The following is an 18,434-nucleotide window of genomic DNA, read 5'->3' as shown; positions in this document are numbered from 1 at the left end:
ATTGATTAAAAATGGAGTGCTTGGGTGCAGGAAAATATTCAACAAAGACTATCATAAGTGGATCAAAGCCATTTTTTGCAAAAATAACAAGCCTAAATGGATTTTAGCTGCCAAGAAGGTTGTTTGCAACCTGTCACATAAGTAACCAAAAGAATCAAATTGGCCATGCATTAGTGCAGAAAAAAAAAAAAAATCTGTAGAAATCTTAGAAAGGGAAAGCATAAGCAAAAAGGTTCTTACGTTTCAAAGCTGTGATTATGCAATCAATATGTCTGGTATTCAACTGTGTGTCCAGGAATGCATATCAGCCAAACTGGGAAGACAAGGAGGCTAAATTCAATGTATGGCTCATAGAGACATAGAGAGAACCTCATTCTGAAACACACCTGCAAGAACACCCCCATAGTCTTAAAAATGTTTGAAATCTTACAGGAACTGTAGTTTGTTATGGGTGGAATGAAATGGGTTATTACTTACAAATGAGCAGCTGAGAGTGCTGAATCAGCACTGAAGCATAAGAAATAAGAATTTATCAGTGACAAAATGGATGTCCAGGTCAAAGAGTTTGACAGCATCATGAAACAGCTTTGACACCATTGTTGAAGTTCTCAAAGAGCTAATAGTCAACGACATTATGCTATAATGTCGTTGACTATAAAGTCAACGACAAGATAATGAAAAAAGCTCAGGTTCTGCATCCTGCATTACCTGCTTTGATTTTATTTGGTTGCTTATGTTCATTGGCCAACTTCTCTTCAGATAACTTAGGTTGTTTATCTTCAGAATGAACAGCTTGATCTTGTGATTACAAACACAAACCTCAGGGTGACATCTTATACATTCTCCTCAGAGACTGATCAGATTGAGATGTAAATCTGACATCAAAAGTAGTGATGGAAAAAATTAGTTCATTAGCCAAAGAGAATTCCCAACTTAAATATAATCCTAGGCATCTACCTTCTTGTGATTCATAGTCAGTTTCTAATTCTTGAACCAATTCACTGGATGACTGGAAATCATTCTATGCTATGGAACTCTGTGGCGTCCTCAGAGTCCTAATGAACAGCTTGGATGATGCAATACATAATAATTCCTCTTTTCTGGAGCCAGCACACCAAATTCTACTGGGCAAAATGGACAAGAAGTATGAAAGTCTTTTCAAATTCATGAGTTGTTTCTGAGAAATGACACATACTCTGCAGAAATCATGCTAGAGCTATTAGCCAGGACTGAAGTTGCATGCTATTAAGTCATTTATCCCACCATATCAAAGTTTCTCAACTTTTGTTTTCAAAACTGACATTACGCTAATTATTGGTAAAAAACAGTGGGTAAAAATGACCAGCCAGTCAGTAAATCCCTTGCTCCCCCCAAACATTTTGGCTAGCAACACTCCTGCCTCACCACCCCTTGCTTGTTATTGTAGTATTAGTGAAAACATTAATTACATATACTAAGCTGCCACCTAAATTGCTCATAAACAGTAGAAAAATGGCTCTCCCAGCTATAGGCCAGCTACTATAAGTCCCTTCAGTAGTCACTGGGTGTTCCTTTGATTTGATACCCTCAAGGGCAACTTAGCAAACAATGCTATGAAAGGTTGCATGTAAATTATAAAGCTGACTGTAATAATCTTTTAGCTTGAAGATCACTTTACCAGTTTGCAACAGACATTGTCGTTTTAACCCCCTCCCCCTCCATAGAGAGTTTCTTCAAGTTGCTATGACAACAATATGCTGTTTTCTATTATCCAAGTTTTTTTCTAAGATTGTAATAAAAAAATAAAACATAACTTAAACTTTTGTTATCTCCTTAAAAAAAGTTTAAATGGGCACTTATTAAAAAAAAAGAATTAGAAAGAAATTTTTATATGATTTATGAGACTACTAAGTTTGTTTATTAACTAATATTTACTATGGTATATGAGTCAATTGCCATATCTACATAGGTGTAATTTTTCTTTAATTACGCATGATTTCTTTATTTTTTCCCCCAGTTTGGAGTTTTGGTTGTTTAATCAAATTACTGGCCCTCACATTTACCAATTTAAGATGATTAGGCAATATGTCTTATTAATAACTTGGCTTTTTTTTTTATAAATCTTCTTTTAATTGCTGTTTTTTTATTGGTTGGATTACTCCCCTTCTTGTTAGTTAAACAGGAACATGATGTAATAAATAGCCCAAGAAAATTATTATTGATATACAGGCTAATGTGATGTCTAATTACATAATACAGTAAATTTAAATTTAAAGTTTTTTCTTCTTTTAGGACTTGTATGATACCCTGAAAATGCTTAGAAATATCAATTTTACTGGACTGCTGTTTATACAGTGGACTTGGATTGAGTTGCGTCTATGGGTGCGAAGGGTTGTCAAATGGAACCTGAGAAAGATAACTGGATTATGTGAACTTCAAAGAATAGCCTATGGTGAAACTCCTGGGGCAGCAAGGTCTTCAAATATTGGTAAATATAGCGTTCTCTATTTGCTTATTCATCTTGATTAAGTAGCCTATCATATATCAGGAAATTAGTTGAACTGTGCACATTACCCTGGACTCAATGTCTATTCTAAAGTTTTTTTTTCTTTCGTAATCCAGTTTGTGACTTGCTCTATGACTATAACTTGTTATTTTTTAAATAAAGGACACTTTGTGAATCTTATTGATCATGCTGTTGTCAATTGAAGACTGACAGGTCCAATACAGGGCACTAGGGTGTTTAGGAGTTATATACCTTCCAGGTAGCTATGATGTTGATAGACTTAATGGTGAGAATTTCAAAGGAACTTTCTAAGAGCAGTTGGATATAAAAGTGGAAAGAATGAATGTGATAATGTAAAAGATGGATGAAATAATTTTAAAATATAGTTTGCAAAGTAGTAGAAGATGTCTTGGGAAAGAAAGTTAGAAAAGCAGCTAGGAATGTAAGCAAAAATGCATGAAGCTGATTTAAAGAGAAAGAGGGTTTGCAGAAGAAGCTTCATTAATTGGTGTTACAAGAATAAGGAGAAAATAAGGCGAGTTGACAAGGTGTTAAACTATGAATTAAGGGACGTGAAAGGGAGGCTATAGTTATGATTTCCAACGATCTAAAAGGTGGAGCCAGACATTGTAAGATATAGTATTGGCATGCTAAAAAACTATAGCAGTTGCTTCTATCATTCAATTGGAGTGTCTCAGTGAATTGCAAATAATCTCGTGGTTTATGGCATGCAGTAGCAAGTGTTTAAATTTAGTTTGATTGTTTTCTTTTTATTCTTCTTTGATTTCGGATTTTCTTTATCTTATGTAGGCTAGTTATCTTTTAAATTCTTTGTCCTTCTATGCTGATTATGCATTGCTGGATACAAGCAAAGTATTTGTGTGGTTACCATGTTCTCTTTTTTTTCTTCCTGTTGGTCATAGACCTATTGTCGTTTTGAAGGTTTTTGTCTTTGTTTTCGCCTGCCTATGAAATCAAGCACTTCCTTCTAGATATTCCACCTTCTGGTTACATATGCGTATAGTTGCTTATTCAGAACAATCCAAGTTTGAAGTGGCTAAACCTATAGCGAATATTAGCACATCATAGGTAGCGCAATAGCACTGCCTAAGTAAACAGCAATGTGCTTTCATTCTATCTGAAAGCAAGGCATCATTGAAAAATATGGAAAAAATGACAAGAAATGTAAAAAAATTCTAGTCTATGCTTATTTCCTCAGAATTTTATGAGACTAGTGATTTAAATTTGAGCCTTTTGGTCTTGTTTCAAAAGTAATGGTTCTAGCACCATTTTGTTGAGACTAATGGTCCAAAATCACAAAACTGTTGTGTTCTATTTTAAAATGAACATGAGATTTGTATTGCCTCCCTGACTATAACATGCATAGTCTTTTCTAAAAATGAGAAATAAGGAGACTAAGGGGTTAAATTTGAATAACAGAGTTTGCAATTGGTTGTGCTAGGAAGGTATTGGACTCAGAGAGAGTTTAAGAACTGTAGGTCCCAACTTGTCTAAATTTTTATGGAGAGGGGCACGGCAGTGGCTTTCAAATCAGAAAAGAAGTGAATTTTGTTTAAAAAAACAACAGAAAACGAAGAAATCTGCCAGAAAACGAGTATTGGCCCTTTATGTTTGTTTCATTTTTATGGTTCAAATATGCAAAAATGCTAATAATTGGGCTTCGACAATAGAAATTGTAAGTATATATAGCAAGTCAATAGTACTTTTAGCTTTTAAAGCTTTAAGAGGTCCTCATTTATTTCAAAAGCCTGTACAAAACTAGAATTTGACATGTAAAACCAGACACATATCCAAGGGAGAAATCTTTGGGTTACCATTGCTCTTGACCCCCCCCCCTCCCCCTAAAAACAGCCTAAAAAATTGCATCTTATGTATCATTATTTTTGTAGGATTCTTCTCCAGATATGATCTTTTATTATAGAAAAACATGTCAAAAACACAAATCTAATATTATTACTTTAATAATAGTTAGTTACCTTCAAAATTTCCATTCTAACTCCCTCCGTCTAGGCCCCCCTCCAAAACAGTCTGTGGATCTCTACCTTTGTGAAACCTCGGCTTATGCATCTTTTAATTTTTAGAACGTTCTTTAATGATGTCCAAAAGTTCAGAAATACAGAAGTTAATATCATATCTAGATAGAGCTGCAAACGAGGGCAGATTCTCAGCAAGTAAATCATCAAATGATTTGATCATTTCCAAGGCAGTTAAAGCAGTGATGCAAATAAAATTAATTAAGCCATCTATTCATCAGCAGTAAGTTTCCTGTTGTTTTCAAAAGTTGAGAGACTTATGATTTATTCCCCAAGAAAGTTGACAGCATGAACTAACGCAAGCCAAATTAGTCAATTTTTTTTTTATAGCAAAAGTAGTCTTTCCCCTCCATTAAGTTAAATGTTTACCAATGGCGTCGATTCACGAATTGACGCCCCCTTTTTTGTTTCTTCATGCTGGCAAATTTCTTGTTTTTTTCAATGAAAATACCAAAAGAGGCATTTTTCAATAAAAATGCACCCCAAAAAGGTATTTTTCGATATTATAATTATTATTATTTATTGGAAAACCCCCCATACAAAAAAGGAAAAGACGGAGCAATAAGCAAAAAAAAAGCAATACACATAAACTTAGGAGTTATACATGTGGTATTTAGTGACGAACGCTGGAGCTAAGATCTAAATCAGCTCTTAGAACAAATTACACAAAACCAGAAAGAAGCACTCATTTATACACTGCTCTGTAGGTACGCAACATGTTTTTTTTTTTAGGCTCCTTAATACTGAACAAACATAAATAATATTAACATCATTGCATCAAGCCGCAATTGGTAAAAAAAATTACCCAATTAATCAGCAGTGAATTAAAAAAAGATATACAGTAGATAATCATATCAACTAGTGTAAATATGAAAAGAAACAGTAAAAACAATTAAACGAAACTTTCGTCGGCTGGTCTTGAACTCAGATCATTCTCAAAAAATGATTCATTTACTCCGATATACATAAATAACAGAAACAAGGAATTATTCAGTCACGGATCCTTTTACAACTTTACTTAAAGCAATATGCTTAAAAGAACCGATAATTAATAAACAATTAAATTATTAGCAATATACGCAATATATTATCAAAAAAAAAATTGACACCAAAATTGAGAATAACCAGCGTCATTTATATTGGACTCATACCAAAAGAGACTATATCATCAGTCAGTTTAAAAACTGAAACAATTACACTGGGCGCGAAAACAAACACTTAAAAACAAAACAAAAACAGACAAAACACAACAAATACATCTTAATTACTTGGCCAGTACTGACGACCAGGGATGGTTCAACTTCATTAAACGGGAATTATAAGCTCAAATTTGATTTTCACCATCTATAATGGGGTCAGCAATGCTGAATTTTCTAATTAGATAAGAATTGCGCGTCCAAAGAGGAAAAACGTAAAAAATATTTTGCGAACCGGGTGAAGACTGAACGAATTTTTGACTTGTCAGAATTTGTGAGCATTTTCAGAAACGGCGATACGTACAGATAATGTGGTAGAGCGAAAGAGTTAAACAGTTTCGAGAGAAGATGGCGGCTGAACCGTAACTTATTAGTTGCAAAAGAAGCATATGATAACCTAACTCTACGCTTAATGTGAGCAATTGATAGTTGTCGCGTGTGCATTACTGACGAACTAATGGGAAGACCAAGGTAGGTGATATGATCTACTGGCTTAATCCTACTATTTCCGAAAGAAATATCCCTAGGCGACGCTTGCTTCCAGTTGAAGAATACAACTTCGGACTTTTCAGCATTGAACTGAAGACCTATTTTTGCATACTCAGATTGTAGCGTTGCGAAAATCTCACTTATGCGCTGGATAGTGCGGCTCAAATTCGGAATGTTGTTTGCATAACATACGAGAGATAAATCAAAACCGGCAAAGATGAATGATGTGGGAACAGCTGACTGTGCATCAAGAACTCCATTATTGAAGAGTGAAGGGGAAGAAACAGCACCTTGACGGGTACCTTTTTCGACATTGACAAAAATATTAGGGGTTGGTGCGTAGACTTGAGAGCCGTCAACTTTAGCAAAAAAGGACAAATCTAAAAAGGACAAAAAAAAAGACAAAGGGGGGTCACATGCCCTTGGATTTCCTCCAAGTCATGCTACTTCTGTTTACCAGCGCTAACAGTTAGCATTGTATAATCTGTTTCTTTCCAAAGCAGCCAAAGCAATGATGCAAGTTAATTTAATTGAATCCTTTATTGTCAAAGCCAGGTTTGTCCCTCCAATTAAGGGTGCAGTGTATTTACACCGACATTTTATTCTTAAGCGATTTAACCATTTCGAAGCTAGATAAAGTAGTAATTTAAGTCATACTAATTAATTCCTCTACTCATTGCTGCACGTTTTGTCCTTTCTATTATATTGACAGCTTACTGACACTGGAACCTGATCGTCAAATTGACTCTGATCATTTCCAATTTAAATTACTCAAATCTTCTGCAAATAAACAGTAAATTTCTTTCTTCCAGTCAATTTATCATTATGCTGACACTGACAGTTTATCACCAACCGACCCAATAGTTTCCAAAGCAGTTAAAGGTGTGATGTAATTCAAAGTAGTTGAATGCTCCATTCATTAGCATTAAGTTTCTTCCCTTCTATTAAATAGACAGTTCGCTGCCATCGACATTTATCTTCAACGACAGGCAAGGGAAGTATTGTTAACTAAATCCTAAATTTGTCAACAGTAAGTTCTTTCTCCCTATTAAGTTGGCAGTTCATGGACATAGACAGCTTATCATCAAACGAACTAACTATTATCAAGAGAGTTAATGCAGCGATCTTTTTCAACTAAATGCGTTCTCTATTGATCAAAAGGAAGTTTTCTCCCTCTTATTAGGTTGATTGTTTTCTGACAATCATCAAACCATCTGTTGGTTTTTGCAGCAGTATAAGTAGTGATGTATGTCATCTTAAATTAATCCTCTTGATCTGAACTAAGCTGCTCCTTCCTGTCAAGCTGTTAGTGTACTGGCACTGATGTTTATCATCGAATGATCTATTCATTTCCATGGCAGTTAAAGCAGGGATTTAAGTCAGATTAATTAAGAACTTTGTTTATAAAGAGTAACTTTCTTCCCTTTTATAAGTTGACAGTACTGACTACCAGTCTATTTTTAATCAATATATTATTTCCAAAATAGCTAAAGCAGTGACAAGTCAAGTTAATTCAATCATCGATTGATCAACAGTAAGTTTCTTCCATCCTACCCTGGCATTAATAATCCACTGATCTACTCACTATAAAAGCAGTTAAAGCAGTGATTCAAGCCCTGCTAATTAATCCTCTATTTGTAAAAAGTAAGTTTCTTTCCTTCTATAAAATTGACAGTATTTACTCTGCCAGTTTATTATTAATCAATATAATAGTTTCCAAAGTAGCTAAAGCAGTGGAATGTCAAGTTAATTCAACTTCGATTGATTAACAGCAAGTTTTTTCCATCCTACTAAGTAGGCAGTTTACAGACACTGACAATAGTCATCAAGTGATCTATTCACTATAAAAGTAGTTAAAGCAGTGATTCAAGTCCCGATAATTACATCCTTTATTTGTGAAAAGTAAGTTTCTTCCCTGCTATTAAGCTGACAGTTTTCTAACACTGATAATTTATCATCAAACGACCTAACCATTATATAGGCTGGTAAAAAGCAGTGACGCGATTCAAATCAATTCATCAGCATCATGATTCCTCTATCCATCAGCAGCAAGTTGCTTCCTCCTCTTAAGTTGACACTTGCTAACACTGACAGCTCACCGTCACACGACCTAATCATTTATAAGCCAAATCAGATTCAAATCAAATTAGATTAGTTTTTGTTCAACAACAGTATGCTTCTTCCCTTCTGTTAAGTTAAAAGCTTAGCAACACTGGTATTTATCATCAACCAATATGTCCATCTCTGATCTGGATAGTTTGACATCCGGAGAGGTCCATCTCTGATCTGTCCATCTGAAGCAGTGATTCAAGTCTCGCTAATTAAATCCTCTACTTGTGAAAAGTAAGTTTCCTCCCTTCTATTAAGTTGACACTACTGACTCTGTGAGTTTATGCGAGATTCTTCATACAGTAGTTTCCAAAGTGGCTAAAGCAGTGGCAAGTCAAGTTAACTCAATTATCATTTTGTCAGCAATTCTTCCATCCTACTAAGTAGGAAGTTTGATGACATTAGTCACCAAGTGATCTCTTTACTATAAAAGCTATCATAGGCAGTGCAATAGCGCTGTCTAAGTAAAGAACGACGTTGGCACAATGTATTATTTATTTTTATTTTTTTTCTTTTGATCAGGGCACTTCGTATCGAATGGAGATGTCGTAGAAACTTCAAAAAGGGTTTATTCGATTAGAAATCGGTAGGGCAGTGCTCTTTTTGATAGTCAAAAGTGATTGGAGGGCAACTAACACCCCTTCCACGCCCACCATTTCCCCAAATATATTCAATCAAAATTTTTGAGATAGCTATTTTGTTCAACATAGTTGAAAAGTCTGGAAATTATGTCTTTGAGGATGATACTCCCCCCACAGCCCTCAGGGCAAGGGTTGTAAGTTTCGCCCTGGGAGCATATAAGGTTTTTTATGCAAAGCGTTGTCGTAGGAACTCCAAAAAGGGCCCATTTGATTTGAAATTGTGCCCTTTTTATTGTCGGCCTAGTGCCCTTTTTATAGTCGAAAGTGATTGGAGGGCAACTAACCCCCCTCTCCCGCCCACCATTTTCCCAAACACATCCAATAAAAATTTTGATATAACCATTTTGTTCAACGTAGTTGAAAGTTTTAGAAATTATATCTTTAAAGATGACAGCCTCCCCCCACAACCCTCTGGGCAAGGATTGTAAGTTATGCCCTGGAGGCATATATGGTTTTTATAGAAAGTGCTGTCGCAGAAACTTCAAAAAGGGCTCTGTCGATTGGAAATTGAAAGGGCTAGTGCCCTTTTTAACAGTCAAAAGGGATTGGAGGGCACCTAATCCCCCTCTCGCGCCCATCATGTCCCCAAACAAATCCAAGCAACATTTTAAGATAGCCATTTTGTTTAACGTAGTTGAAAGGTCCGGAAATTATGTCTGGGAATGAAACTCCCTCCACAGCCCCCAGGGCAAGGATGGTAAGTTATGTCCTGGGGTTATATAAGGTTTATATAGAGAGTGTTGTCATAGAAACTTCAAAAAGGGTCGTTCGATTGGGAATTGAAAGGACTGGTGCCCTTCTTAATAGTCAAAAGTAATTGAAGGGCAGCTAAACCCCCTCTCACGTCCGCTAGTTCCCCAAACACATCTAAAAAATTTTTTGAGATAGTCATTTTGTTGAACGTAGTTCAAAGTTTTAGAAATTATGTGTTTGAGGATGACAACCCCCACACCCGTTAGGGCAAGAGTTGTAAGTTATGCCCTGGGGGTGTATAAAGGTTTTTATAGAAATCGTTGTTGTAGAAGCTTCAAAAAGGACTCAGTCGATTGGAAATTGAGAGGACTAGCGTCTTTTTTATTAGTTGGAAGTGGTAAATGCCCCCCCCCCCTCACGTCCATCATACCCCTCAGGGCAAGGGCTGTAAGTTATGCCCTGGGGGCATATAAGGTTTATATAGAAAGCGTTGTCGTAAAAGCTTAGAAAGGACTCATTGGATCGGAAATTGAGAGGGCTCTTGCCCTTTTTAATAGTAGGAATTAATCGGAGTGAGAATCATCCCCCGCCCATCATTTTCCGAAACACTTCTGATCAACATTTTGATATGACCATTTTGTTCAACGTAGTTGAAAGGTCTGGAACTTATGTCTTTTAGGATGACAATCACCCACCCCCTCCACATAGCCCCCAGGACAAGGGTTTTAAGTTATGCCCTTTGGGCATATAACGTTTTTATAGAAAGTGTTGTCCTAGAAGCTTCAAAAAGGGCTCATTCGAATGGAAATTGAGAGGACTGGTGCCTTTTTTATCAGTTCAAAGTGGCAAATGCCCCTCCCCCCCCCCTGCCCATCATTTCCCCAAAGACTTACAATCAAAATTTTGAGATAACTGTTTTGTTTTAGGTATTTGAAAGGTCCGGAAATTGTGTCTTTGAGGATACCAAATCCTCCCCCCAGCCCTCAGGGCAAGGGTTGTAAGTTATGCCCTTGGGGCATATAAGGTTTTTATAGAGAGCGTGGTCATATACACTTTGGAAGAACCTCATTGGATTGGTAATCAGACGCTCTACTGCTCTTTTTAAGAGTCAAAGTGATTGGAGGGCAGCTACCCCCCACACATGTACACTCATGTTCAAACATGTACACACATGTGTGTACATGTGTGTACACCATCTCTCCCCCCCCCACACACGTCGTATTGTCCTGAAATGCATCTAATAGAAATTTTAAGATAGCCTTTCTATTCAAAATAGTCTAAATATCATATAAAAAGGCTTTTAGGGTTGAAAAAAAACCCCCCAAAGATTCGGGGCAAGGGTTATAAGTTATGCCCATGGGGTATTTGAGGTTTTTATAGAAGGGATGGTTGTTTAATTTTAGAAGAGGCTCAGTTGGTTCAAAATTGAAAGTTGTAGTTCCTTTGTAAGCGTCAAAAGTGATGGAGGGCATTTAGCCCCCATCCTCTACAACCCCACCTTTCACCAAACGCATCTGATTGAAATTATGAGATAGCAATTTTTTTTCAAAATAGTCCAAAGAACATATAATAATGTCTCTAGGGATGACACCACCTCCCCCCCTCCCCCAGTGCCCTGGTTGTTTTAGTTGTTTTATGAGGGCATATAAGGTTTTTATGGAATAGGTTGTCGCATAAACATCAGAAAGTGCTTATTTGATTTGAAATTGGAAGTTATAATTCCCTTTTTAAGGGTGAAAGTGATTTGAGGACAAACAGCCCCGCCCTCCATGCTCATCATTTGCCTTAACACCTCCAATCAAAATTTTGAGATAGCTATTTTATTCACCGTAGTTGAAAGTTTTGGAAATTATGTCTGTGAGGAAGACAACCCCCTCCCCTACAGTTCTCAGGGAAAGGGTTGTAATTTATGCCTCTGGGGCATTTAAGGTTCTTATGAAAAGGGTGGTCGTATTTGCTCTTGAGGGGACTCATTGGATTTGTAATCATTAGTGCTAGTGCCCTTTTTAAGAGGCAGTGATCACAGAGCAGCTACCCCCCCCCCTCCCCCTCCCCCACACACACTCACACACACAAACACGTCTTGTTTTCCTGGGATGTCTCCAACAGATATTTTGAGACAGTCCTTTTATTCAAAATAGTCCAAATATCCTATAACAAGGCTTTTGAGGTTGATACAAACCACCAGAGCGTGAGTGCGAGGGTTGTAAGTTATGCCCCTGGGGCATTTAAGGTTCTTGTGAAAGGGATGGTTGTATAAGCTTTAAAAGTGGCTCATTTGGTAGAAATTGGAAGTTCTAGTTCCCTTTTAAGAGTCAATATTGATGGAGGTCAAGTAGTACCGCTCCCCCCACCCAACTACCCCTCGTCTCACCAAATGCATCTGATTGAAATTTTGGGGAGGCAATTTTGTTTGAAATAGTCCAAAAAACATACAAAAATGCTCCCAGGGTTGACACAACCCCCCAGAGCTCTGAGGCAGGGGCTTTAAGCTATGTCCTTGGGGCATATAAGGTTTTTATGGAATGGGTGGTCGTACTAAAGTTAGATGGGTCTCATTTGATTTTAAATTGGAAGTTATAGTGCCCTTTTTAAGAGTTAAAGTAATTTGAGAGAAACCTACCCCCCCCCCGCCACACCCATCTTTTTCCATAACAAATATCCAAACGAAGTTTTGAGACATCAATTTTTTCAGCATTGTTGAAAGACTCAGTAATTATGCGTAGCAATAGTTGTAGTAGTATTAGTAGCAGTATGCAAATAGCACTTTTTTTTCAACATCTCCTTCCACACACGATGTAATTTTTAACTTAATACCATCAACCGGTCCTGAAGGATTGCTCATACCTCCTCTTGATAACCTATATGGGCATAGTGTGTTTCGATTTATTTCTGTACAGTTGCAATATTGTCCAAAATTTTCGCCTTAATACCCTTAGGTTTATTAGTTGTAGTAGTAGCACCAGTAAATGTAGTAGTAGCAGTGGGAGTTCAGTTAATAGTAGTAGTCTTAGTTTTAGTAGCGGTAGTAGTAGTAGCAGTAATAGTAGGAGTAGAAGCATTAGTACTGTAATGCAAGCATTGTCTTTTGGTTAGTTCAACACCCCACACAACAAACGTTGCAAGTTTTAATTTCACACATGAAACTGTTCCTATGATTTAACTAATATTGTACGTTGGCAACCTGCGTATGGATGGCAAGTTGCCATCCACATTCATATCGTCTTAGGTTGGGTACTTTGAGCAGCTTAAGAGACTTTGTGCTTTTTCACTGTATCCTACGTATACGGTTACTGTAAGTAACGCCACTAATGGCATTAAGTTGAAACTTTTAGGGAACATTTAGGAAGAGTTTCAATTAAACGGAAACTATATACATGCAGGTATTACAAGGGCATATTAGGACATAGGCAGCAATGCTGTATCATAGCTAGTAGTAGCATTTATATTTTAAAGGAGCTAACTTGATTAAAAATTAAAAGTTCTAGTGCCCTCTTAAGAATCAAAAGTGATTAGAGGGCATTCAGCCCTCCTCTTTAGCTCACAATTTTCCAGACACTTTCAATCAAAATTATAAGACAGCTATTTTTTTCATCATAGCAGAATGGTCTAGTAACTATATCCTGAGGGTTATTAGGTAGGTCAACCCCCCACAGTTACATAAATTTGCCCATTATGCTCAAAAACCAAATGTTGTTTTAAAATTAAATCAAAATACACTCTTTGTATGCTGGTTGCCAAAAAGATATCTCAGCAATATACCAAGAACGACCGAGGGTATTAACTTCAAATTTTCGGGGCTACTTCTATTACTGCTCTTAAAATTTTAATAAATCAAAAGATTGCAAGTGTATCCAGGCTGTGAAATAGTATAAATGTAATTTTTTGGGAATGGTATTAACTTTTGTTCATCAGGTCAACTAGAGGATGTGTATGACTAAATTAAACACTACTATTTGTGTCATGATTTTCAAAAGAGTTTATGTTGTAAAAAACTGCTGAAAAGTTTCGCTAGCACATAAATAGCAGGCCAAACTATAAATTCTCAAAGGAAAACCTGAAAGATTCAAACTATTATTTTCTTATCCCTGAAAAAGACTTTTTCAGTATAAAACGAAAAGAAATTAATTAAAAAAAAACTTTTTCCACAAATAAGTTTTTCAAAAAAAAGTAAAGAACTCCTTTAAACCAAAATGAGCAAAAATAGAATCAAATAATCTACCAAGCATACAACTACCACAAATGAGTATCAATACAAAACAAATATAAATTAAAAATCCAAAACAAACAGAAATTAAAATAAATAAAAGAGTCAAACTCAAAATGAAGAGAAATTAATATGAGTAGGGTTCAAAACCCCCATGTTTTCTAAAAGCCAGAACATAATTTGTGCTCTACTGAAAAAAAATCTTCTAAATGTTTTCACTTTTATAACTTTAAGAACTCAGAAATTAATTATGATTTTAAGGAATAAATATCAGCATATGTATATTAAACTGATAATGCAAATTTTTTTCATTAAATTCATTTGAATTTTTTTCAGTAAAGTACAAATTATGTTCTGGCTCAAAGGGGGAGATCCATTGACAAAAAGGTAATAAATGCATGTCGTTACTAACGCTACTACCACTGCTACTTTTACTAATACTGCTACTGCTGGTAAACTACTCCAACTTCTACTTCAATTGTTACAACTTGTAAGGCTTAAAGTATTAAGATGAAAAGGTCGTCAAAAGGGGGTCAAAAGCGATCAAAAGGCAAGATGTACATGTTACTACCGTTATTAATACTGCTGCTACTACTGTTACTACTACTAATTATGGAACACTAACACTGCAACTACGTCTACTACCGTCGCGAATTTTTTTCAGTAAAGTACAAATTATGTTCTGGCTCAAAGGGGGAGATCCATTGACAAAAAGGTAATAAATGCATGTCATTACTAACACTACTACCACTGCTACTTTTACTAATACTGCTACTGCTGGTAAACTACTCCAACTTCTACTTCAATTGTTACAACTTGTAAGGCTTAAAGTATTAAGATGAAAAGGTCGTCAAAAGGGGGTCAAAAGCGATCAAAAGGCAAAATGTACATGTTACTACCGTTATTAATACTGCTGCTACTACTGTTACTACTACTAATTATGGAACACTAACACTGCAACTACGTCTACTACCGTCGCAACTACTGTGATACTAGTACTATTAAGGCTAAGTCTATGAAGATAAAATTTGAGAGAACATTGATGGCAAATTCAAACTAACAAGAGATACTATGTGCACTTATACTGTCAAAAGAATGTATTTTAAGAATTGATTTGTTTATAAAGTTGGAACATCTTCAGGTGTTGAAGGGGATGTTGAAAAATAACCTCAAAGATGATATGTACATACTGTTGCTAATGCTACTACTGCCACTACAACTATTGCTACTACACAAGCTAAGGATATTAAGGTGAAGCTTTCAAGGAATATTTATGCAGATGTTGAACTAAATCGAAACGAACTATGATCATGTAGATTGTCAAAAGGGTGACAAAGCAATATCACAACAATAGCTTACATTACTAACTTAGACCTTTCAGGGTAAGTTGTGGCAGATTTTGAACTAGCCAGAAGACACTATGTTTACTTTTAATGCTGCTTAGACGGTTACTGTTACTAATGACACTAAGGGCAATAAGTTGAAACTTTTAGGGTACGTTTAGGAGGAGTTTCAGTTAAACGAAAAAACTGTATACATCCCTGTATTGAAAGAGCATATAAACAATATCTTAGGCAGCGCTGATCTATCATAACTAGTAATATCATCGATATTTTAAAGGAGCTAATTTTATTGTAAATTAAAAGTTCTTGTGCCCTTTTAAGAGTCAAAAGTGATTGGAGGGCAATCAGCTTTCCAATCCAGTTTCCCTGAAAAAGACTATGTCAATATAAAAGGAACAGAAATTAATAAAAAAAAAACTTTCCACAAAACGAGTTTTTCAAGAAAAACTAAAGAATCCATTAAACCAAAAATGAGCAAAAATAGAATCAAATAATCTACCAAGCGTAAAACTACCACAAATTAGCATCAGTAAATAACTGAAACCCAAAACGAACAGAAATTATAATAAATAACTAGTCAATCTCAAAACGAGCAGAAATTAGTATGATTAGGGCTCACAACCCCTGTGCCTTCTCAACGCCAAAGCATAATTTGCACTTTACTGAAAAAATTAAATATTTTCACGTTCATAACTCTCATAAATCGAAAGTTATTAAGATTTTAAAGAACAAATATGATCATATGTATATTAAACTGACAATGCACATTCAATTGTATTCTTTTCAGTAAAGTGTAAATTTTATTTTCTCGTTGAGAAGGCATAGGGATTGTGAGCCCTAATCATGTTAATTTCTGTTCGTTCTGGGTTTCATTTATTTATTGATGCTGATTTGTGATAGTTTTACGGTTGGTAGATTATTTGATTCTATTTTTGCTCATTTTTGGTTTAATTGAGTTTTTTACTTTTCGTGTTATTTCCAAAGGCATATTTTTGGACCTTTTAACTAAGCTGAACAAAATGGCTATCTCAAAGTTTTGATCGGACGATTTTAGGGAAAAAAGGGGCGTGGGAGGGGAGCAAGCTGCCCTTCAATCTTTTTAGTCACGAAAATGGGCATTGGATTTTTTTAATTTCCGTTCAAATGAGCCCTCTCTCGATGTTCTAGGACCATTGGCTCATACAATCATCCATGAAAAAAAAAACAAAAAAAAAAACACGCATCCATGATCTTTCTTCTGACAAAAATTACTAAATTCCATATTTTTTGCAGGTAGGAGCTTGAAACCCTTACAGTAGGGTTCTCTGATACGCTGCATCTAATGGTGTGGTTTTCATTAAACTTCTTTGACCTTTAGAGGGTGTATCGCCCCATTATCGAAAATCTGGCAAATTGTCTAAGGCTCGTAGCCTTTGACGGGGAACACTAAACTTAATGAATCTTAAATGTTTGGAGTCAGCATAAAAAGCCGATTCTTTTGGTATATCTTTTGATATCAAAATCCGATTTTTAGAATTTCGGTTACTTCTGAGCCGCGTCGCGCCTTTCTTACAGTTCGTTCGTTACCACGAAATGTTTGTATGATTTGTGGTTTCCTCTGTTTTGTTCTTTAATTCAAAGAGCAAGCTAATTAATAATTGCTGATGCATAATTAGCACCTGAACCTCTCCTAAGTGGAGTTCCTCAAGGTAGTAACGTGTGTCCATTATATATTTTTTTTCACTTAATATTAGTGGGAGCAAATTTAGAAACCTTTGTAACTATCTAAATTTATATGGCAGTGATTTTTTTTATATGTGAAATTTATGTTTTTTGGTCAGTTTTTTTTTTTCAAGTCGAAAATTTCGTCCAGTTTAGATTGCTGATGCATAATCATCATGGTAGCTTGTGCTAAGTGGAATTCCTCAAGGTAGTAGCGCGGGTCAAATATTATTTTGTTTATTAATGATTTACGAATGATTGATAAGCATGGACTATGGTATGCTAGGACTAAGGAAGCAGGGGGAAGGAGTAATTTTAAGGCAAGGCTTAATAAAGAGGAATGAAATTGGATATTATTGGTAATTTTTTTTTTTTATTACTTGGTGATAAGAGAAAGTGCTTGAGAAGGGTGAGGTAGAAGTTTCTGTTTTACCTATTGTGTGGAGAGGGGGGGGGGGGGGGTAATGTAATTCATTTTTGTGTTTTTGTAAGGAATTAAAAGGATTCGGGCAGTACATTTTTCCATTGGGGTTTGAAAGCGAGAAGTGGTTTGATAGTATATAAAGCGATAGAAATTTATTCGGGATAAAAAAGTTGGGAAGGCTGGTTGGTACGGATATGGCACATAAGGACCATTTTTTTATTTTGTTTATTCAATTAGAACTCAAGGGTGTGTTTGTTATATTTTGTAGAAGGTGTGTAATTTTACGCTTGTATTGTTGTTTTTTTTATTAACCATGGCCCTTAAAGACTTTAAGCAATAATAAGTATCATATCCTTCAAGCAAAAAATTTTGCTGAAGATTGTGGTCTATATAGACCAACAATGCTCATTAACTGTATCAAACTGCGTTGGCCTTATGTGGTTTAGAACAGCAACGAGCTTTTAGTAGTGGCAGTAGCAATAGTAGTCGTAGCAATTCTAGCACCTTTTGCATCTACCTAGATTCTTATGATCAATCGTTCTTTACTCTTATTACTTTTTAGAGTAAGATTCCTGGGTAGTATTATTAGTAAAGATGGCAGATGCAGTTAAAGTGCAAAGAACAGCAAAAGTAAAGGCACAGAATGCTTTTTCGGAATAGATTTTTTTTGGGAAGAATAGGAAGATGATATTGCAAACTAAGATTAGAATATTGAAAGCCATTGTAATTGCAGTGGTCAAGTATGGCTTTAAAACTCGGGAGCTCCGAAATGCTGAGGAAGATTCTTTAAATGTTTTCCAGCGGAAGTGTCTAAGTATAGTTCTAGCTATTCGTTCGATTAACCGTATATAAAAAATAGGCTTTACGAAGATTTCCAAAATTTATGGTTTTTGGTTATTCACCTGAAACCAAAAAAAGTAGGCCGTGGCTAATGGGATGAAGAGAAGTCATAAGAAAATATTTCAAGGAAATTAAAACTTCACGGGAGGTGGCAAAGAGTGAAGCTTTTAATAGATTGTGGTAGATAAGGAAAGCGTGCAGCTGTGTCGGCATCAGGCAGTTTGGCTCAGCAGCAAATTAGTTGAAGTAAGA

General features: G+C 35.8%; 1 protein-coding gene across 1 annotated transcript in view; it reads left to right on the top strand.

The window, feature by feature from the left end:
- LOC148953332 (ELMO domain-containing protein 2) overlaps window positions 1-18,434 on the top strand; it is a 49,523-nt gene that overhangs the window by 15,708 nt on the left and 15,381 nt on the right. The window contains exons 2-3 of the mRNA XM_089088489.1: window positions 2,272-2,467; window positions 4,588-4,762. Of these exons, the coding sequence (XP_088944615.1) occupies window positions 2,293-2,467; window positions 4,588-4,762 (350 nt within the window). The 5' untranslated portion in view covers window positions 2,272-2,292. The remainder of the gene's footprint in view (window positions 1-2,271; window positions 2,468-4,587; window positions 4,763-18,434) is intronic.

This window comes from Artemia sp. Qi Xiang Cuo, chromosome 4 (genome assembly GCF_049724085.1).
Source record: "Artemia sp. Qi Xiang Cuo chromosome 4, ASM4972408v1, whole genome shotgun sequence".
Classification (NCBI taxonomy): Eukaryota; Metazoa; Arthropoda; class Branchiopoda; order Anostraca; family Artemiidae; genus Artemia; species Artemia sp. Qi Xiang Cuo.
The sequence above is the reverse complement of the archived record's forward strand: the minus strand, read 5'-3'. Positions and strand labels throughout refer to the sequence as shown.